This window comes from Manacus vitellinus, unplaced genomic scaffold, assembly GCF_001715985.3.
Source record: "Manacus vitellinus isolate BGI_N305 unplaced genomic scaffold, ASM171598v3 scaffold_47_pilon, whole genome shotgun sequence".
In the NCBI taxonomy this organism is placed as follows: Eukaryota; Metazoa; Chordata; class Aves; order Passeriformes; family Pipridae; genus Manacus; species Manacus vitellinus.
In genome coordinates this window covers 1,410,882-1,433,563 of record NW_021940585.1, presented here as the reverse complement: position 1 = coordinate 1,433,563, position 22,682 = coordinate 1,410,882, and the positions used below count along the sequence as shown (strand labels likewise).

General features: G+C 51.5%; 2 protein-coding genes across 2 annotated transcripts in view; both read left to right on the top strand.

Annotated features, from left to right (window-relative positions):
• Positions 1-7,372: 7,372 nt before the first annotated feature.
• On the top strand, positions 7,373-12,085 carry BNIP5 (BCL2 interacting protein 5; the record flags this gene model as incomplete). The annotated part of the gene is made up of 6 exons (XM_018079562.3): positions 7,373-7,407; positions 8,454-9,190; positions 9,843-9,977; positions 10,448-10,509; positions 10,751-11,008; positions 11,684-12,085. Coding segments are annotated over 6 exons (1,272 nt in total), but the record flags the coding sequence as incomplete, so codon positions are not given.
• Positions 12,086-16,672: 4,587 nt separating this feature from the next.
• The window catches only part of LOC103756599 (patatin-like phospholipase domain-containing protein 1), a 9,588-nt gene continuing 3,578 nt past the window's right edge, over positions 16,673-22,682 (top strand). Inside the window, exons 1-3 of the mRNA XM_018079561.3 lie at positions 16,673-16,998; positions 20,078-20,310; positions 21,427-21,492. Coding sequence (XP_017935050.2) covers positions 16,797-16,998; positions 20,078-20,310; positions 21,427-21,492 — 501 coding nt within the window. The 5' untranslated portion in view covers positions 16,673-16,796. The remainder of the gene's footprint in view (positions 16,999-20,077; positions 20,311-21,426; positions 21,493-22,682) is intronic.

Sequence of the window (22,682 nt, the reverse complement as noted above, 5' to 3'; positions counted from 1 at the left end):
TCCCACTTCTTGCTGGTTAAAGGTCTGAAACTGGGAAATTCCAGCTTTCCTACCCAGGACAAAGGTCTTTGGGCAACTTCTACACCTGAGTGCAGCAATCTGAGCCGCTCAGGAGCTGATGGGTGAACACAGCACAGACATGGGGGGTTTTGCACCATGAGGTTTCCACCAAAACTGGTGGTTTCCAACCTGAAATTACAGTTCCTTTTTTGCTGTAACTGGTGTTGCTCCTCCAAAACTACTTTACAGCTGGAGGCTGGAGATGCTGGTAGGGCTGTAGCCAGCAAGAGGTGGTGGTGGGATGGGTGGTGGCTGATTGGCAAAGCTTCAGCAGCTCTGGAAACACTGCCCCAGAAGTTTCACTTCCACAAAAAATCACCAGCTCACTGGCAAAAAGGAGGTGCTTGGCAATTCAAGGGAGGGAGGAGAAGGAAAGGAAAAGCTCTAATGGGGTAAATGAGCGTAAGGTCACAGCCTGTGGGAGATCCTGGCCGGGAAGGGAGGCCAAAATCCTTGCTAGGAGAGGGGTTGGAGGTTACCCAGCACCCACCAAGCTGCAGCCTGGGGCTGCACCACACCAGGAAGGTGCAGTGAAGCACCCAGATCTCATCCTTCCTCTCACAGAGGGGGCTTTTTGTCCCAGGGAAGATTAAAACCAGATCTTTCTTGGGATAAAATCCATCAGAGTAAGGGTAAATCTTCTCCAGCCCTGCTGGACATCTTTGGTGGGACAGCAGACTTCCTTCCTTGGCCACTGTCCCACGCTGGCCCTGTGCCACTCCTGGAATACACACCCATGGGTGCATTTTTCGTGACCTTCCCTTAACAAGACATCCCTACACTTTCTTGCCATGCAAACAGCCCTGATGGTTACTGAGCATTCCATCACTTCCCCAACCTGTGTGCTTGTTTTGTTGGAGCAGGTGACAGTTGGTGACCCCGGTGCTTGTGATGTGACCTCTGTTCACTTGTTTTTCCTGTGATGACTCAGGATCACTCTGGACTTGGACGGGAATTTCCTCTCCTGCCTGGGAAGCTGCCAAAACCTCTCAACACTCCTTGATCTCAGAGGGTGAAAATCCAAGGGCACCTGAAATCCAAAGGTTCCAGGCTTTCTTTCCTGGAAAAAAGGGCTTTTGTTGGCCTGCAGGAGCCCTGTGCTGAAGCTGCCAGTCCCACTCCTGAAGGTCAGTACAGGAGAAGATTCCTCCCAGAAAAAAGGTGCCACAACAGAAAGCTTTTGCTGCCCAGAGTGCCAAGAGTGGCCCACCACCTGCACACGAGACAGGCAGTAAGGGTTTTCTTTCCTGGGGGGAAGGTGTGAGATCCTGGATCCGAATCTCACTGAATTATTGATATGGGTCAGAACCATCTCACTCTGTGTGTGTGTGCAGGTGGGGAAGGACCTGCAGGAACGTGGTAAGCCTGTGCTGAGGGCACAGGGCAGAGCTGAAGGCCTGTAGCTGGGCTGCCAGTCAAGTCAGACCTGCCTGGTAGCCCGAGCACACCACAGCCCTGCAGCCTGTGACTGGCTACAGCACAGCTCACTCTGGCCTGGAATTGTGTGAATGTTTTAGTGAAATGCTTTTTTCTTGGCTGAATTTTACTCCTGTAAAAACCTTTTGCCAAAATATCTTATTTTTTTCCACTAAATGAAAAAGAATTTCTCTTAGAGAAGAGTGTGTGACTCTTTCTCCGATGCTAATTAGTGGTTATAACGAACCAAAAGGCCTTTAAAAAGTCTTAAATAAAAATATAACTACTCTGGGCAACTTATAGCTTAATGAAGAGTGTAACAGGCAGCAAGAGCTTTCTGTCCTGACAGCTTTTGTCTGGGAGGAATCTTCCTCTATTCGATTTTGGCAGTCGGACTGGCAATTACAGCACAAGGCTCCTGCAAGTGAATGACTGCCTTCCCCCAGGAAAGAAAAACTGTAACCTTTGTAATGCAGGTAAAGTTGGTGGGCCACCCTGGACACTCCATGGGCAGCAAGAGCTTTCTGTCCTGGCACCTTTTGTCTGGGAGGAATCTTCTTCTGTATTGACTTCCAGGAGTGGCACTGGCAGTTTCAGCACAGGGCTCCTGCAAGCCAACAAAAGCCCTTTTTTCCAGGAAAGAAAGCCTGGAACCTTTGTGTTACAGGTCAAGCTGGTGGGCCACTCTTGGCACTCCATAATCAGCAAGAGCTTTCTGTCCTGCCACCTTTTATCTGGGAGGAATCTTTATCCGTGCTGAATTTTGGGAGTGGGACTGGTAATTTCAGTGCAGGGCTCCTACAAACGAGTGACAGCCCTTTCCCCAAGGAGAGAAAGCCTATAATCTTTGGGTTTCAGGTGCAGTTGGTGGGACACCCTGGGCACTCCACAAGCAGCAAGAGTTTTCTGTGAGGGCACCTTTTGTCTGGGAGGAATCTTCGTCCGCATTCAATTTTGGGAGTCGGACTGGCAATTTCAGCGCAGGGTTCCTGTAAGAGAACCACCTCCTTTTCCCCCAGGAAAGAAAGCTCTTACCCTCGGTGTCTCAGGTGTAAGTGGTGGGCCACCCAGGACACTCCATAAGCACAAAGAGCTTTCTGTCCTGGCACCTTTTGTCTGGGAGGAATCTTCGTCCGTATTCAATTTTGGGAGTTGGACTGGCAGTTTCAGCACAGGGCTCCTGCAAGCCAACAAAAGCCCTTTTTTTCCCCCAGGAAAGAAAAACTGTAACCTTTGTAATGCAGGTAAAGTTGGTGGGCCACCCTGGACACTCCATGGGCAGCAAGAGCTTTCTGTCCTGGCACCTTTTGTCTGGGAGGAATCTTCTTCTGTATTGACTTCCAGGAGTGGCACTGGCAGTTTCAGCACAGGGCTCCTGCAAGCCAACAAAAGCCCTTTTTTCCAGGAAAGAAAGCCTGGAACCTTTGTGTTACAGGTCAAGCTGGTGGGCCACTCTTGGCACTCCATAATCAGCAAGAGCTTTCTGTCCTGCCACCTTTTATCTGGGAGGAATCTTTATCCGTGCTGAATTTTGGGAGTGGGACTGGTAATTTCAGTGCAGGGCTCCTACAAACGAGTGACAGCCCTTTCTCCAAGGAGAGAAAGCCTATAATCTTTGGGTTTCAGGTGCAGTTGGTGGGACACCCTGGGCACTCCACAAGCAGCAAGAGTTTTCTGTGAGGGCACCTTTTGTCTGGGAGGAATCTTCGTCCGCATTCAATTTTGGGAGTTGGACTGACAATTTCATTGCAGGGTTCCTGCAAGAGAACCACCTCCTTTTCCCCCAGGAAAGAAAGCTCTTACCCACGGTGTCTCAGGTGTAAGTGGTGGGCCACCCAGGACACTCCATAAGCACAAAGAGCTTTCTGTCCTGGCACCTTTTATCTGGGAGGAATCTTCGTCCGTATTCAATTTTGGGAGTTGGACTGGCAGTTTCAGCACAGGGCTCCTGCAAGCCAACAAAAGCCCTTTTTTTCCAGGAAAGAAAGCCTGGAACCTTTGTGTTACAGGTCAAGCTGGTGGGCCACTCTTGGCACTCCATAATCAGCAAGAGCTTTCTGTCCTGCCACCTTTTATCTGAGAGGAATCTTTACCTGTGCTGAATTTTGGGAGTGGGACTGGCAATTTCAGCGCAGGGCTCCTGCAAACAAACAACAGCCCCTTCCCCCAGGAAAGAAAGCCCTCACTGTCCGTCTCTCACGTGCAGCTGGTCAGCCACTCTTGGCTCAGGGTGGCCCAACAAGTGCACCTGAAACCTAAAGTTGACAGCCCTCCTTTCCTGGGGGAAAAGGCTGCTGTTTCCTTGTAGAAACCTGCCCTAAACTGCCAGTCTGACTCCCAGTATTGAATACAGGTGAAGATTCCTCCCAGACAAAAGGTGCCAGGACAGAAAGCTCTTGCTGCCTATGTAGGGACAAGGGTGGCCCACCACTTACACCTGAGATACTGAGGGTAAGAGCTTTCTTTCCTGGGGGAAGGGCTGTTGTTCCCTTGCAGGAACCCTGCACTGAAATTGCCAGTCCGACTCCCAAAATTGAATATGGACAAAGGTTCCTCCCAGACAAAATGTGCCCTCACAGAAAGCTCTTGCTGCCCATGGAGTGCCAAGAGTGTCCCACCACCTGCACCTGAGAGACCTGGGCTGAGGGCTTTCGTTCCTGGGGGAAAGGTGCAATTTGGGAATTTTGGAGTTCCCGGGAATCTCTCATATCCTCCCTGGGGCAATGTGTGTCTTTCCCTGCTATAAACAGTGGCAGGAGGGCTGTAAATCTGCTGATTTCCTGGAATGGAGAGCCATCCCTGTTGGTAAACAACAGAGTCAGCACTGCTTGTGCCGGGGAGTTTGGTGTGGGTGTGTGGGGAGGGAGAGCACACAGCCCTTGACATGGCTGGAATCAGGGGCAGTGGAACACAGGCAGGTGCCCTGTGTGGGCTTTCCCAAAGGTTTGCAGGTGCTTTGATCCCTGGAGAACATCACCCACATTCAGCAGCACCAGGTCTGGCAGTGTTTGGGGCAGAGTGTTGCACAGTGGCTGTTTTCTTACCCCACTCATGTGCTGGGGGAAGCTAAAACCAGGCTCAGGGGTGGAGGAAAAGAGGATTTTCTTTGGGGGCTGGTGCCCAGCACCCTCTTGGATCAGATGAACTGCACAACTGGGCTGGGAGGTTTCCAGCAAAGCCATGTGTTGGCTGTGCTGTCCATCCAAACTGGGGCTGGTGCAGGGAGTAGTGTCTCCCCTCAACACCCTGTTGTGGTTCAGGTTATCTCCTCAACACCCCTGTCATGGTTCACATGCTCTCCTCAACACCCCTGTCATGGTTCACATGCTCCCCTCAACACCCTGTCATGGTTCACATGCTCCCCTCAACACCCCTCATTGTGGTTCAGGTGCTCCCCAAATGCTCCTGTCATGGTTCAGGTTTTCTCCTCAGCACTCCTGTCATGGTTCAGGTGCTCTCCTCAGTACCCCTGTTATGCTTCAGATCTGAAACTATGGATGTTTTTGTGCCCAGGAGGTTGTTGTTGGCTCGTGGCTGGTGTTGGCTGCAGGGCACCTTTGTGGTCCATGGAAAACACAGCAGGCTCCAACACCCACTCAGGTTGGCTGTGGCTTTGGGTAGCCAAGCCTTGAAGACCTCCAAGGGTGGTGATTCCCAACCCCTCTAGACACCAGTTTGAGATTGTCCCACCCTCCTGCAGAGGAGAGTTTTCCTGATGTCCAACCTCAGCCTTGTGTCCTGTTGGTCTTCTTCCAAAGAAATTTGGGTGATTTGACCCTTGCCACCTTCTGAGCCTGTTGTAATCCCCTGTTCCTCACAGCTCCATGTGGGCAATGCCTCTCCTTTCCTTTTGTTCCATCTTCTGAAACAATTTCCTGCAAGGTGGTTGGTTATCCCCTCCTGTATCCCCATGGACTTAATTCTGCTTTTCCCTCCAGCATCTCTGGCCTGAAGACACCAACCCTGGCATTGTGTGCTCCCTCCTCATGACCACATATCCTACCAGCCTCCTCCTTCTCTCCAATACTGATGAGAAAAGTGGACAAACTTGGATCCAGATCCCTCCCCTCCACTCTTGTAGTGGGGTTTTGGTTCGTCTCAGTCTCTTGCAAACATCTTTTTCTTATGCCTCTCTCCCACTGGCTTTGAGCCTGTCCCAAATCCCAGGAGGGGTCTGAACTTGCATAAAGATCTGGATCCAGAATCACAGCTCAGGTCAAGATTTTTCCTGGTGTCACTTCAGGTATCCCATCTCCAGGCTGTGTCTGGAATTGCTACTACAGAGAGCAGAAGTCTGCAAGAGGTCACAAGTTAATACTGATTCCCAGCTGAACCATGAGAAGCCCTCCATGAGCAGAGATGGGATTTAGACTCAGCCTTGAATAACCTCCAGTAGCAAGATCTCCAAACTGGAGGTGGCCAAACTGCTGGAGTGGATGTGGCTTTTTGTTTTATGGGTGTTTCAGAGTTAAAAAAGCAACAAAATTGATTGTGAAAGTCCTTCTCCTCCCCTGGAATTGACCTGTTTATGGAAGGATGTGGACATGTGCTGGGGAGCAGCACAGAGCTCCTAATGGAGGATTTAATTATTTATCAATAAATGGGGATGCTGAAAAACCGAGCCAGGTAATTCCAAATCAATACTAGACTCTGATTCATCAGTGTGGGCTCAGGAGAGACGTGCACTGGATCTCTCCCAGTCACAGGAAATTATGTGTCAGAGAGTTTACAGAAAGGAAGAAAATAATCCCGGGCTGTTCTGACTGCAAACCGAACCCATAATCGGGAAAAGGCCATTTGTATCCAGGGAAAACCTTGGCTGCACATCATCCCAGCTGAAAACCAGAGACAGTGCATCGCTGCTCGGCTGGCAATCTTTCCGAGGGGTTTTCCAGGAGGGGTTTTTCCAAAGCCTGAGTCCCGCCCGGCAAAAGCATCCGGCTCCCTCCCTGCGAGGTGCAGTGCGGAATTTTGCCATCAGGTGGCAAAATAGTGATGGGGAATGGGGGAAGCACCTGCCGGAGGGTGTCACACTCACGGGGGTGGGCACAGAGGTGGCCCTGGGGTCAAAAGGAGCTTTGGTGTAAGAAAGGTTTGATCTTAAGAAGATTTTCTTGGCTCGGGTGCGGTTTGCAGGTGTTGGGATGTGCCCGGTGGGAGATGCTGTGGTCCTGGGAGAGGCTGAGTGGGAGCCACGGGGCTGTGAAGGATTCGGGTCATGAGCTGCTGCTGATTCATGTTTTAGGGTGGGTCTGAAGGTCTGGAGGATTTCAGCCCAGCCATGCCCAGTGTTAACAACACCAGGGTTGTGGGTTTGATCCCTGTATGGATCATTCACTTAAGAATTGGACTCGACGATCCTCGTGGGTCCCTTCCAACTCAAAATATTCTGTGACTCTGATTCTGCGTCTCAACAACCTGACAGCACCGTGTCCCAGAGTGTCTGTGGTCCCACAACATCCTCTGGGAACTGACACGAGCAGGGCAATCTGCTTCCTTCTTTTGTCTGAGAAAAGTTACGACTTCCCTTTACAAAAACAACCCAGAAAAGCCCATAAAAGGCACCACGCACAGTGAAAAACAACAAACCAAACCAAACCCAAAGCCGAGCAGCTGCCTGAGATAACCGGTCTCAAAGGCCAGCTCTGACACCGGCTGACAGGTGATTTTTATGCTGTTTTTGCTGCCACTTGTCACAAGGAAATTGTTTTCTCCTCCAGTGAAACTCACGCCCACTGGTTTCCGCCACGAGGGCGGTGATAACGGGGATTCCTACCTGAATGGCTGCTAAAAATAGGAATTATCTCAGCCCTCCACCGGCTTGGGCATAAAAGGGCACCTCCCAGGAGAGCCTGAGAAGAACCCTTAGCGCCTGTGGCCGAGGAGCTTGTCTTGACCTGTGTCCAAACAGGCAGAAATACTGATGGAAAGGTAAAAACCAAATAATGAACAGTGTGGCCAATGCACTCGAATCGTCGAAGTAGGATGGGGGTTGTGGCTTTGCTGTGATTAAATTTAGTGGAATGATTTGTTATTGGGTGGTTGGTGGGGTTTGGTGTTGGCTTGGATGAAGGAAACTTGTCTTCCTGATCCCCAGAACCGGCCAAGGTGGGGTGGGTGGGTGTGCTGGGCATTCTGATGACGTTCACTGAGTCTGAGGGGAGGCTGATGCCCAACTCCAGGGTGGTTTTACAGCCCAGTGTACCAGGTTTCTGTGCTTGCTCCCTCTGTGCTGTTCAGTGGCGGAGAAAGTCTGTTTTGGGTCTGGTTCTTTGAAGGGTGAAATTGGTTTCAAAGATAAAACCAACACAAGGCACGGTCACAGCTTCCTGGTTTTTCAAAAGCAACATTCCTGTTTAATTTTGCTTGCCAATACAGAGAAAAAGGGCAATGGGAAAGGCAGGGAGTGGGTGGTCCGAGCTCTGTTCACAGCCCTGTGCTGGTGGGAGCTCAGAGGGACTGTGTCACTGAGCAGATTTACAGGAGCCCATATTTCCCTTGACCTCTCCAGCCTTGCTGAGGGAGGATTTTCTTTTTAGCAGCCAATTCTTTAAGGGGAAATACTCAAAAATCTGAATTGTGTCATTCACCGTGTGCTCCTGGGGTGTCATTTTTGATCACAATGTGGGAACACGTTGCAATGGGATGACAGGAGGGTGTCTGGGTGATGACCTTACTGGGTGAAACCCCCTGGATGGTGACCAAGTTCTCCCCTGAGACATGCCCAGCCCATCTCCCGCTCCCTGTAGTTTCAGTTCCTTTATCAGTGGTGTCTACAGTCCATCATAAAACCCTGCACCAGGAGCAGCCAGATAACCACTGTAAAACTGGCTGATCAGTAACCAGGAACATTAACAGTCTCAGGCACACCTGGGTGCCAGAATGGGGGGGGAGGATTTCCATCATGCCCAACCCAACTGTGCAGCCACTTGGGGAAAGCAAAAGCACCAGGCTGAAAATGTTGTTTTTCTCCCCAGCAACGTGAGGGCTCCGGCTGAGGAGGTGCCTCGGTGGGATGTGGGGAGGCAGCCGTCGGGCAAGATCCTCTCCCTGGACAGGCAAGAGGCCAAGAAAGTGCTGGAGATTTATGTCAGGCGCTCGCTGAGCTGCCGTGAGAACCCACCAGGGGCCAAACAAACCCCACAGGAGAAAACTGGAGGGCGAGGGAGGAAGACGGACGGGCTGCAACGGTCAGAAAGCGACTTCTGTACGTACTCAGGTGCCAAATCCAGCCCCAAGAAGAACCAGGAGGAGGGACTCAGAGTGCTGGACCTGGAAGAGGCTCTGGATGATGACAGCAAAGCTCCCCAGGAGGTCCCTAAAGAGGGGCCGAAGCCCAAGAGGAAAAGCACAAAAAACTCCTCCCAAGGCAAACCCCAACATTCGGGTTCAAAACCAACCTGGTTGAAAAGTTTCTTAAATTTCTTCTTCAAGAGGAGCCCTGAGGACCAGAAGGAAAACGCAGGGCAAAAAGCAAAGGAGAAAGATGCCAAAGCTTCTCAGGGCTCCAAACCAGAAGGAGCCAAAAAGCACAGAGTAGACTCAAGCACGTCCCCAGTGCCAGGCAGAGCCCCAAAGAGGAAAACCAGCCTCAAGAAGGTTTTCTCCTTGAAGAAGCACGGGGAGGAGGAGCGGGGGGAGGCGGGATCCGGGGCGAGGACCAAGCGACCTGGCTGCCTTCCCCTGAGGCACGTCCTGGCACCGGCCACGCCAGGTGGGACCCCCACTCACCCACCCCTGACCCACCCCTTCACCCAACGGGACCTCCCTGGGCTTCTTTTGGGAAAACCGTCATGTTTAGTGCTGGTTTCTAATGAGGTGTCGCCCTCCCGGGGCTTTCTGGGGTTTTGGGGTGGGCTTTGGAGACTCCAGTCCCAACCCGCTGCCCCAGGAAAGGGTTGTTCTGCCCGTGCTTTGAGCACCTGTCACCCCAAGCCTGATGTTGGCAGTAACCACCCAAGCACAAGTTTTCGCCCCTCTGGCAACCAAGGGTCACGGTGGTTTAGTTTAAACCTGTGTCTGAGACCTGAGATTAAATCCCAAACCACTCCGGGGCCGATGTTAAGGTGTTTGACATTTGCCATGGGGGTGGGTGTGGTGCAGCAGAGCCCGTGGGACACCCAGTTCCACCCCTTCCAGTGCCAAAACGCTGGTGAGGGGATTTACAAGGAGCTTTGGCAGATCTGGGGCAAGTCACAGCTGCTCAGCTGTGGCTCAGAAGGCGCAGCCACATCCTCCAGCACAGGAATGCACTAATCCAGGGTGGGCACCAGCACATCCAGTCCCTGCTGCAGCTGCTTTTCCCTTTCAATCAATCACCAACAAAAATAATCCTCACTGCTGAATGTGTGTTTTTCTTCCAGCAGAGGTGGAGCAGCCCGATGGCTACTACACAGAGGTCTCAGAAGAGATTGGGCTGATCGTGCAGGGCAGTGAGAGCCAGGGGAGCAGAGCAAGTGGATTTGGGGAGCCCCCACAGCCACCTGGCACCGATGGGGTTGGTGAGTGTTGCCCTTGCTGGCACCTACAGAAAAGATATGCACACAAGACTTGTCCCCACACAGAGCCTGCACAGCACCCAACCCCTGCTGCAGTCCTGATGCAGGGAATACAAAGGCTTTGGTGGAGGTTTTCAGCATCAGGTCTTGATTGGGGGAGAGAGAAATTCATGGAATCTCAGAATGGTTTGGGTTGGAAAGGACTTTAAAGATCATCTCATTCCCTCCCTCTTCCATGGGCAGGGACAACTTCCAACTTCCAACTAGACCACACAAAGGGCAAAATTCCAAGGCAGGAGTGTGGTTTTGCTGGGTGAGGGTAACAAGGCACTTGGAACAGGCTGAAATGGTTTTTGGAGGGATGGAGAGGGACAAATGTTGCTCAGGGAATTTTTTCTGGGGACTAAACAGAGCATGTGGGCGTGGGAGGCTTGGAGAAAGGGCTGGAGATAATGTGGGATCTCTGTCTGCAGATGAACCCATCAGGAGAATCGTGGCCCTGCTCCGGAGCGCAGGAGACGAGCTGGACAGGCAGGTGAGAGGAGAGCTGAGGGAATTTGGGCCAAGCTCTGCACTGCTGTGAAATGCAGCAGCACCATCGATCCCCTGGCGCAGGGGATCAGTGAAATCAAGGAAATGGCAACTCCCAGTTCCCCAGTCCTGGGCGTGGTCGGGGCTGTCTGTGTGTCCTCCCTCAGCGTGGGGTGAGGGCACCAGCACGGGGCTGACACGTGGGACCCCTCGCTCCTGCCGTTGTTCCCCTGCCTCTCCCCCAGATGCGGGAGGACGCGCGGCTGCAGCTCTTCTTCAGGGACATGTCCTACAGCTCCTTCAAGGACCTGGCCGACGCCTACGTCCGGCGGGAAATGACGGCCAGCAGGGCCGATGCCGACCCCCAGGAGATCCAGTTTGCCTTCACGGTCCACCTCACAGCCACGCTGGCTGGGATCTGCAGCCAGGCAGTGAACAGGATCATGGGCTTCGGCACGCGCTACCTGGAGGATTCGTTTGCGCCCTACGGCAAAATTCTCCAGGTGAGGGGGAGGATGAGCCCGGGGCTGAGCTTCCAGAAGCCACTCAGGGCAAGTGCCCAGGGAAGCTGTGGCTGCCCCATCCCTGGAAGTGTCCAAGGCCAGGTTGGACGGGGCTTGGAGCAACCTGGGCTAGTGGAAGGTGTCCCTGCCCATGGCAGGGGGTGGAACTGGATGAGCTTTAAGGTCCCTTCTCAACCCAGACATTCTGGGATTCCATGATTCTGGTGCCCCTCTGCTCTGGAGCCAGACTGGAGCCCTCTGCTCTGGAGCTGGGGGTGTTCAGCCTGGAGAAGGGAAGGCTCCAGGGAGAACTTACAGCTCCTTCCAGTGCCAAAAGGGGCTCCAGGAGAGCTGGAGAGCGACTTGGGACAAGGGTCTGGAGTGACAGGACAAGGGAGAATGGCTTCCCAGTGCCAGAGGGCAGGGTTAGATGGGATATTGGGAAGGAATCCTTCCCTGTGAGGGTGGTGAGGCCCTGGCACAGGTTGCCCAGAGAAGCTGTGGCTGCTCCATTCCTGGAGGTGCCCAGGTTGGACAGGGTTAGGAGCAACCTGGGCTAGTGGAAGGTGTCCCTGCCCATGGCAAGGGGTGGAACAAGATGAGCTTTAAAGTCCCTTCCAACCCAAAGCATTCCATGATTCCACGATTCTATGAACGTTTCTTCTGTCTCAGCAGAACAGAGAAAAGCTCAGGACAGACCACTGTGACAGCCCAGACTGAAATCAGCTGCTGTGAAGGGCCTGTGGTGCCTGGGAACCCAAGGATGAAGATTTACTGGTGGGAGGACAATCCCTGATGGTGACCTGGATGTGGGGTGAACTTCTGAGCCCTGGATTTAAAATCCTCGAAGGAAAACCTGAGCAACAACCAGAGCACTGTGAAATGCTAAAAACCCTCCTGGCTGGGGGCAGAGAGTCTGTAAATCAAACAAAGCCCAGATTTCACCCTGTATTTGCATTTTAGCTCCCACCAAGTGCATGTGTTGAACCTCAGGGGTTGTTGGTGTTTGTGTACGTGTATTTATTTACCTCCTTTTCTATATGTATCTGTGAATGTACAACATAATTTTTGTAGTTTCTGCTGTCAGCCAAGCATCCAGTTTGGAAAAAAACATAAAACTCAAATAAATTGGTGCCTAAATGCCAGCCAGGCTTATCTTCAGGGTGTTGTGTGAGGCTTTTATAGATGGAATAACATCTGCTTTGCTCCAGCTGCTGTGGCTGCTCCTTCCCAGCCAGATGCCAAGTGGCACAAGGGACTCAGACAGGGGATACACAGTGCTGTCCTGCCAATTTTACGATTTATAGTCACTCCCTTTCCAGCAGAAGGAGATTTACTGCCCAAAGCAGCTTGGGTTAACACCAAGAACTGGGTAAAGCTCGTTCCTGAGCGGCGCAGGAGCCGTCACTCCCTCGAGGACCGAGGGGATTTGCAGCTGCCAGGGTCTCACCTACAAGCTCTAAGAAGATGTGAAATGTCAAAGGGATTTAAACCCTAATCACTGGGAATGTTTCCAGCTAATCTTTGCCCAGACCCCTAAGCAGGGCCATGGATTAAGGCAGCTTGGGGTGGGGGGGGTGAGTGCTGCCAGGGCTCGGTGTGATGGCACCAGCAGGAGCATCTCCCTTGCGAGGTTGGACCCAGTCTGGAGTGAAGGAGATGAAGTTTTGGGGTTTGGAGTGTGCAAGAGGTGGGATGATCTAGTAGGTTGAAGGTGATGGTGGCAGCAAATAAATACGTGTGTCTGGGTCAGGGCCATGTGTGGGGTGACAGTCCCTTGTGGGCCTTTGGTGCCAGCTGGGTCTGTCCAGCACCTCCTCTCCTGGATTCTCAGTCCATTTAAAACCCTAAGCAACAGAAAATAGGGAAGCAGAGCCCTTGCAGGACAGGAGCAGCCCTTCCCCACCCCGATCCACATCCCTGTTTGTGAAGCCTTTAAGGGCACATCTGACAGACCCAGAGAGTTCAGTCACCGGCTGCTCAAGGCCCCGGGGAGGGGGGATACCTTGCAGGGGCTCTGTCTAATTTAGCCTGGGGTAATTAGGACTGTGGAAAACATCAAATCCCACTCCCGGATCCTGCCAACAACAAGTGCAGCATCAACACCATGTTTCCTTTTGGCCAGGAACCAAATTGGGAGACTTTTACTGCAAGAGAAACCGAAGCTGCTCTTGGCTGTTTGTAGCTGTCCCAATGTCCCCGTTCCCTGCTGGGAGCCTGGGGGACTGTGCTGGGCTGTGACCAGGGCAGGCTGAGCTGATGGTGGGGAGGTGGTGGGGACCCATCTGGAGGATCATGCAATGCCTCTATTTGTTTTGCATCTGAGCTCGTGCAATGCCAGGGGTGGGAGCAAAAAAGGGTTCTGTTTCCTCCCTGACTTCCCAGAGGATTTCATCTTCCATCAGCATCTGGGACACCCACCAGGTGAAACACCAGTGAGGCAAACAACTCATCTCTCCCATTCCCTTCTCCTGTGCTTCTCCCAATACCACAGCTCAACCAAATACTCTCCTGCCGTGGTCACTGGACCGTTTCCAACCCATCAGGGCAGCAGTGCCTGGAAAACGAGGAGCAAAATGTGCCCATCCCCCTGCACAAGGGGCTCCTACCCTCAAATAGCCCAACCCAAAGCAGGGATGCTGCTCCAGCCCAGCACAGTGGGATGAGGTCAGAAGTGGCCACAGCTGCTGTTTAGTGCAACACCTCATGTCCTTCTTGTGAGTGACTCTGGCATCTTGGGCTAATCTCTTGGTTATAAAATTGAGAACCTGATTGCCTGTGGCCACTGAAGATATTAAGGAGGTTTTAAAGAAGGGCAAATTATAAGTCCCGGGGGTTTGAGCAGTTTCCAGCTCTTGGCATTACCTTCATCCTTCCCTAAACACCCCGTGGTGGCTTCCAACAGCAAAGACAATCCCCTCGCACGACAATCCCTGGGATCACAGACACCAGCCATCTGGGCACTGATCCTGCCCAGGCAAGGAGCAGCCCCGTGCCCTGCACAGCCCCCAGCCCTCCTGGTGCTCAGTGTGAGCCGGGGACCTTCTCCCCAAACCCACCTGCTGCCGGGATCCTCTGTCTCTGAAGCTGTCAGGTCCTCCTAATCCTGCTTTGCCAGGTGGGGAGGGCAGCTTAGAAAATCAGCCCGGCACTTAATGAGCCAATTAGTGCAAAATTTGCTGTCACTAAGAGGATGATGACAAGGTTTCTTCTCACGGGACCCTGGAGCTGAGCCAGGGGGGATGATGTCTCCTGGAATGCTGTCCCGGGGCCTCAGAGTTTGCAGCAGGGGAGGGTGCAGGGGTGGATTTGGCAACTCCCAGACCCCTTAAGAAACCCCCCATGACTCACTGCAGGACAGAGGACCGTGTTCCTGCAGGTCCCGTGGGATCATTTACACCTTTCCCAAATCTTGGCAGTCAGGGCTGAGTGGAGCAGGAGCATCCTACACCTCTCCATGCAGAGCCTGCTGCATTCCCTGGGGGCCTGACACTGGCACAGCTCACCCCCAGGGAACACAGGAACAATTCCTTCCAGTGTGCAAACACTCCTGCACTTCCAATGCTCTGGAGTGTTGTGCTGGTTTAAAAGTTAACCAGCAGGGGGAATGAACTCAACTCAAAAGAGAGATTATAAGTCAGACAATTTAATAAAATAATACAATAAGTACGATTATACAGACAAGCAATTTGGTTTTAACCCACAAAACCCAAATGTATAACCCAGCACCCTGGAGCATGAACAAAATGGTGTTTCTTGTCCCCCCCCCCCCCCCGAGTCCAAAGTAAAGGGAGAGGGGAAAAAAAACCCTGCTGGTGGGAGAGCTGTTGCAGTCTGGTCAAAAGTGGTGATTGCAGTCCAGCTGAGGGTGTTGAGCTGCAGTCTTCCTCTGGATCCCACGAGTGGTAAAAAGGTTCCAAAACTCCAAGTTTATATATTCTCCAGTTCAGGCAGGAATGCTCAGTCCTTCCCTCAGAGCAGGGAATTCCATAAGAGGGTATGAGGACAGGAACATCTACAGGCCTCTACTGCTAACAATTTCTGGGCAATGGCATGGAAGGCTACAGAATACACAGTTTTGGGTTATACCCATACCATGATGAACTGGTCTCAGCTGTCCTAACTAGGACAAGTGTTTGGACCAGTCGCAGCAAGAGATGATTTTTTTGTCCTTCTTGGACTTGCCAGTACTGGAAGAAAGTCCTTTAAATGAAGGGATTTTTGCTTTCCCAAGGGCTGCAGGAGCCAGTGGCTTGAATCACACAGCTCAAAGCTCAGATATCACCAGGAGGCTGGTGGAAAAGCTGGAATGTGTGGGAGACTCACCCAAGGAGGGGATGATACAAAACATCAAACACTGGAAAGACAAGAAATGAGAAGCTCCAGTAATGCTGTGATCTGAAAGCCCTGATTCAAGCAGTTGTTCACCTCCAGGATAACTCAGGTAATTATTCAACATGTCTTGGAGCTGAGAACTTGCTGCTGTGTGTCCTGACATCCAGGCAGCACCAGAGACCTGCCCTGGCTGTGCTGGCACATTTACCTGGGGTTCAGGCAATGTCCACCAGTGACACTTCAACCCAGGGACAGTTGGCACATCTCTGCTCCCAGGACACAATTCTTGTCATGGGGATGCAACAAAAGCTGGAGAGGACAAGTTAAAATGTATAAAAATTGGGGGTGAAACCACCCTGCAAAGGTTGTATCAGGATGCTGGGACCATCCTCTGTTTCCCTGCATTGTCCTGGCCAGGCTGGTGCATGACATGGGGAAGGAGAGTTTGTTCCTTCAGCCTGTCATCATCCACATGCCAGTGTTGTATAGACAAATCCTTCATTTCAACATATGTAGTATTCACATACAGTTCAAGCTGTATGGTTTTGGACAACATAAACACACAGTATTTACCAATATTTATTAAACACTTCTGTTGAAAATGGCATTTTTTATTCTGTATGTTGGCAGCAGCATTGGAGCAGGCTGAAAAGACACAAAGAATCTACTGAATTTCTCCATTTTTTTTTAACTATTCCCCAGGAAATGCAGACAGCCCAAATGCACTTTGATTTTGGTTCTGTAACCACAGATTTGGGGAATGTGGTGCTACTGTAGGACCTCATTGGGAGGGGGAGAGAAAAACAAACCCAGCTCTTTGGTTTTTACACCCCCCAAATAATATCCAAGAGTCAGGCAAGGAAAAAACCCTTCCAATGGGGAGCAAATATAAGGAATATTTCCAAACCTAACCCAGCCCTGCATCCACCCCTTGTGTAACACCCTCTGGCTTTAAGTGTCTTATACAAGCCTTTACTCACTCAGTACTGAGCTGTGCCTAAGCCAGGATTAATGGAGAATCCTATTTAGGAAAACACCCTTTGATGAAGAAAGCACAAAGCAAAGAGGAATTTTTGCACGGATGTTTCCAATTGTGCCGGGCACAGGAACATCAGAACTATCTCTGGGAGAGCTCCTGGGGCACTGCAGACCCCTTGGAATGAGAGGGGAGCCTTGACTCAGCCCTGAGCATCAGCCTGGCTGTGGTTGAGGATTATAAGAGCTGTTTTGATCAGGGGAAAATTTCTGTTTTTAGCACAGGCAGCAATTAAAATAGCTCAGGAATCTCAACGCCTCGGGGAGCTGTCATAAAAGGAGGCAGAAAATCCATCTTCTGGACTCCTCTGCACCAGAGATGAGCCTGGAGGGAGCAGAGCAGAAGAGAGCCTGAGTTTCACCTGGTGAAAAAGGACAGCCCGAGACACCGAGCCGGACCCAGCGCTTGGATCCCGGGATGGCTGTGGAGGATCTCCGGGCTCCGAGCACCCCTTTCTCGCTCTCCTTCTCGGGCAGTGGTTTCCTGGCCCTGTACCAGGTTGGGGTGGTGCAGTCCCTCCTGGAACTGGCTCCCGAGCTCCTCAAATCTGCCTGCAAGGTCTATGGATCCTCAGCGGGGTCCCTGATCGCCGCCGCCGTCGTGTGCGGGATCGGCCTGGGTAAGGCGACCCTCACCTCCCTTTCCTTTCCGTGGGGATTCTTATTTCAAAAATGGTGCCTCGAAGTGCTGGGGGGGGATGTTGCAAACGATACAACTTTCCTAATTCTTTTTTAATGGTCCTAATGAGCCCTTTGATTAGTTGTTTTCGTTGATCACGGGTTGCGTGTTAGGCCTTAAATCGCTTTTTTTTTTGCCATAAGCAACTTTTGTGAGAACACAGCTTGGGAAAAGGGCTAAAACTGTAAGTTTTAAAGTTAACCTTGATAGGCTTCAGTGAACAAAGCCTGTGAGAGAAAGATGTGTTGTTGAAACTGGACATCTGGAGACCAGGACCTTTTGCAGAAACCAGCAGGTAACAAAGAAGTCTAACAAAGGCTCAGTGTTTGTGTCAGAAAGTCCCCACTAAAGATACCAAAAAGACTAAAAGCATGAACTAACTAGCATGAGCAACGAGGCATTAGTAACCAATAGTGGGTAGAATACTAATTAATGAAAAGGAATGATGTAATTTAGAACCAATGAACATTAATTTCTTTAGATTTGTTAAAAATTTATAAACAGGTGAAAAAATGACGCGTTGGTGTCTGGGTGGAGGCAGGATTTTTGTTGGCCACATGTACACCCAGAGCTGCAAATGGAGTGAGGCCTGGTCTTCTAACACCAAAAAGGCAGTGGTTCTGACTCCCAAAATGCAGAGTAAGAGGGTTCTGCCATTCCTGAGGATTTCAGGGGTGTTTGGCAGCAGGGATGCAATGCTGGTCTAACTCCTGTCGCTCGTGAGGCACCAAAGAAATCCAAGGTGTTGTCACTTTTGGCAGCCAAGCTGGAGCAATTTTGGGTGGTGTAAGGGGAAACAGCAGGTTGTGACAGTCTGAGTGTTCATTGTCAGATGGGGGGGAGATGCTTGTGTGGGGAAATCTGGATGTGCCTGTATTCCATTGGCTCATTTTCCTGCTCCTGCTGAAGGAGCCGAACTTCCCTTCTGCTACGAGGTCTGAGGAGTGCTGAGATGTGCCCCAAAGAAAGTCTACATGGCTGCAGACTTGGCATCTCCATGGGATATGCCCATGTAAAGGCCCCTTGTCCCTATGGATCAGGTCCCTTGGGTTCCTCAGCAGCAAAGGGACATGGGTGGTGTTCACAGGTATCCACAGAGGTGACAGCCCTGTTTGCATGTCACTTTGGGTCATCCCACCCAACCTTCCCAGAACAAGGGAAGAGGTGGTGCAATTCCCATTTCCAGACAATGGAGCATCTTTCCCTGTGGTAAAAGCTCAAGGGCTCATCAATGGGATGTGCCTGATGGAACAGCAGTGTATATATATGTATATTTATATATATATATATTTAGAAAGAGTAGAAATAAACATTTCTGCCCATATGGGGTAAACTCCTCCACAAATCAGCAAGGGCCCCAAAATTTCCTCCTGATTCCTCATGCTGGTGTAATGGATGGAGCTGGGGATGTCCAGCAGGGTAAATAAATTTAGGAACTGCTCTTGCTGGGGGTGCCAGTCCTGAAACAGGGCTCTGCTTCCGTAGGGGTGAAAGGCACCCTCCACTTAGAGGGGTTGAGATGATCTTGTGCTCAAAATACCTTCCCCAGGGGAAGAAAAGACATTTTGGGTAGTGATGACGCTGGTTGGGTTTCTAATAAGGAAAATGAAAGTGGCACAAACTCTGTCAAATTCACACTGGGGCAAAAAGAGGGTGAAAGGTGTGTTTGGTGTCCCTGGGGTAACTGCAGTCAGGTCCCTGTCCCCTGCCCTGACCTGGGCTGGGTGAGGAGGTCTGAGCTCCCCGAGCCAGTCTGTCCTCTGCCACCCCACAGGTCATCTCCTGGGGACATGCCTGGTCACCAAGCTGCTGCAGGCAGGGACAGACATGGCACTGCTGCCAGGGTCATCCCTTGCATGCCCCAAACCAAAGCCCCCAACCTGGGATCGTCTCTCACCTCCTACCCAGCAGCTTGTGGGCAGTTTTTCCACATTTTCCTCATTCCCAGGATACAGAGCAGCCAGGCAGCGCCCTGTGGGTGCACCACCTCCCTGGGGTGTCCCTGGCTCTTTTGGGATCCCCGAGGACCCCGTGTGACCCTGACAAGCACTAATCATCACCACATGGCCTCAGCATCCGCTCAAACACACATAACCCCTCTTAATACCTGTGTGGCTCCAGGTGCCTTCAGGACACTCCATCTAATCTGTCTGTCTGTCCAAGCAGTCTCATGAGACAGCATGGAAACCTCTGCCCCTACAAAGCCGTGGTGCTGAGGCTTCGTGCCAGTGCAGGGCCCAGGGAGCTCCCCTGGGTGCAAGGATGGCTCTTTTGGAGCTACATGAGCTTTTTGCTGAAGGAGTTTAACCCCCAAGGTGGGATATTCCCCCAGGGGAGCTCCCCATGTCAGCAAACGGACCAAACTCCCTCCCTGGGATCAGGAGTTTGCTGCACTCCTCTTCCTCCCCATCACTGCACAGCCTTTAAAACCCAGAGTGTCCTGAGCCTTTGGCCAGGGCTCTGCTGGGGCTCTGCTCCTTTAATCCAGCTCCTGGGATGTGCAGACACTTGTAATGGTTATTAACACCATCTCACAGGTGGCTGGGGGAGCTCAGGTGAGCGGGGAGTCCCAGGACACTTGGCTTGCAGGAAAGCCCTAAACAGAGTAGGTGCCCCTCATCCTCATCCGTGAGCCATCCCATCCCCCCCAGGCAGCTGGAAAACTGGAGGTGGAAGGCAGGAACGTGTTGTGCAGGTCACATTGGCACCTCTAACTCTGTCTGCAGAGTTCTTTGGAACCTTTCCCTAATCCCTCCCTTGAGCACCTGTCTCCGGTGCAGACGGGGATTTCACAGACGGGGTCACACTCAGCAGCACGTTGTCTTTTGAGGACATCGTGGGGGTGATGTCCCCTTTTCTGCCCTGCCACAACATTCCCCAGCAATGTCATCCTGGGGTCACACAGAAGGGCTGCAAGAGGCTTTATTTGTGGGGAGTGTTAGGAATAGGATGAAAAATATAACTGGTAGGGCAGCAGGGATATTGACTTTCTCTCTGTCTTTCCCCTGTCTCTGTTTCAGATGACCTGAAGGAATTTTTCTTTGCCCTGGCAGCAGAAGTCAGGAAAACCATCCTGGGCCCCCTCTCTCCCAAGTGCAGCTTGCTGGCCAATATCAAGGCTGTTCTGCAGCGAATGCTCCCAGAGGATTCCTACCAGCTGGCTTCAGGGAGGCTGCACATCTCACTCACACGGGTGGCAGATGGCCAGAATGTCATGGCCTCGGAGTTCAGCTCCAAAGAGGAGCTCATTCAGGTACACAGTCGTTCCTCTGATGCTGAGGAAGATCTCTGCCCACTGCTCGGGGTGGAGGAACCTAAACTGGTGTTTTTAACTGCACTGTTTTCTACCCTGAGTAATAAACATTATAGTGCTTGCCAGATTTTCTACTGAGAGGATCAAGAAGCTCTGCCAGAGCTGTAGTCCCACCACAATAAGCTCCCTGAGTCTTGGAGGGAGGGAGATGTGAGGTCCAGAGTCAGACAGGAACAAATCATGCTAAAAAAGCAGCAGGGTTCTTTTCAGCCTCATAAAGCTGATGTTGGTGCTCTAATTAGTGCTGATGACTCTTTAAGAGCTCTGTTAATGCTCAGCTCTCTGGAGAGGCCTCTCCTCAGCCAAATCCCATTGGCAGTGGTTTTCCTCATTGCCTCAGCACTTTCCTGGGAGGCAAGAGCTGGACAAAGCCAAACAACAAGCAGCTGATTAAGCAGTTAATTATCTGGTTAATTACCTGGGGGAAGAATCCCGGGGCAAAGACTGTGAGGTCCTAAACTTGCTTGTCACAGGGTGACAGCAGAGGGTGGCAACTCCATGGAGATGTTGGAGTTCACCCCGTGGTGCCTCTTCTAGGCAACCCAGGAGCCCAGGGAGCTCATTCCCAGCTGATGGGGTTGCTAGAATACAGTTGCAAATGCCACAGCAGTGGCTTTCTCATTGACAAATCCCAGCAGGATGAGGATGAGTTGTGAGGGTGTCTTGGTTTTGTCCAAAAACCTGCAAAGATGCACAATGGCCCCAAAGCTTCACCTTGCCACTCTCACAGGGCAGTGTTGGACAGTGATATGTAGATTTACACCTATTAATTCTGGCAGGGCTTAATTAAATCAATGTTAATTAGATTTAAATAAATTTAATTTTTAAAATTAATTAAAATCTGAAGGGCTTTGCCCTGCTCAAGAGAATTATTTCAACTTTAACGAAATGAGCTGTTTTGCCCTTCTTGAAGCCTTTCTTGCCACAGTCCAGGTGGCACTGGCAGCCTGGCTCCAGACTTCGTCAAGGCTGAATTTTCAGGCACCCAGTCAACAGCTTTTGTCCAGGGGAACTTTGACAGGAACATTGACTTCTGCAATCCCTCTCCTCCCCCAGGCTCTCCTCTGCAGCTGCTTCCTTCCTATTTACTGTGGATTCATCCCTCCATCCTACCGAGGAGTGGTGAGTGATATTTCCAATAAAACTCCCGCTCCCAGCAGCGTGTTCTTGGGTTTGAACTTTATGTTCCCTTGAGCAGGGTGGACTATGTAGGTCCAGGCTTTCCCTTTAACTAATGGAGGAGGATAAACCTTTCAGCTTGTTCTCCATCCCATCCTAAGGTGATAGCTGGGTGGAATTGCCATGTGGAGAGGCCTCTCCTGCTTTGCCCACAGACAGAGCGTGGATGACTCAGTCTTGCCTTGCAGATCTCCAACGTGAGCTGAGAGGAATCCCACGCTCAGGAATTAGAGACACAATCCACTTATTCTGGGCAGGGTCCGCCTGCAGTGCAGGTGTCACTGAGATCAGGTGCAGACCTGCATGGCTGAGACACCGAGAGTCTGTGGGAGGATCCTCCCCCAGCCCTGTGCATTTTCACACCCTGTGCTTGTCTGGCTGAAGGAGGAGCACGTCAGTGTTTTCCAGAGCTTTCAGGGATGGGGCAGCCACAGCTTCTCTGGGCAACCTGTGCCGGGGCCTCACCACCCTCACAGGGAACAATTCCTTCCCAATGTCCCATCCAACCCTCCCCTCTGGCAGTGCAAAGCCATTCTCCTTGTCCTGTCACTCCAGGCCTTGGCCAAAGTTCCTCTCCAGCTCTCCTGGAGCCCCTCTAGCACTGGAAGGGGCTTTAAGGTCTCCATCCCTGGTAGTGTCCAAGGCCAGGTTGGACGGGGCTTGGAGCAACCTGGGCTAGTGGAAGGTGTCTCTGCCCATGGTAGGGGGTGGAACAGGATGAGCTTTGAGGTCCCTTCCAACTCAAACCATTCCCTGGGTCCATGATTGCTGTGTGAGGCCCCTCTGCACTGTCACTTCATGAACATTTAACTTGATCAGCTGCAACCTCAAACCCCACTGAGGTGGGTGGCAAATTCAGATTCCTCCTGGGACACAGCAAATGACATTTTCCTTGCCCGGTGAGCAATCCCCCAGGGCTTTACAGACAATTATTAAAGTGGGAGCCCTACTGCTCGAGTTCAGGACTTGAAAGTTATACAGCACTGTGCATTTGGTGATGTTTGAACTGGCTCACAACTGCCAATTTTTATTTTTTTTTTACAAACCTTTGTGAATTAAAATAATTATATTCCCATCTTAATAACTGCTGTGGATTGCAGCACCTGGTCAAGGGGCTGGCTGGGTGCCACAGG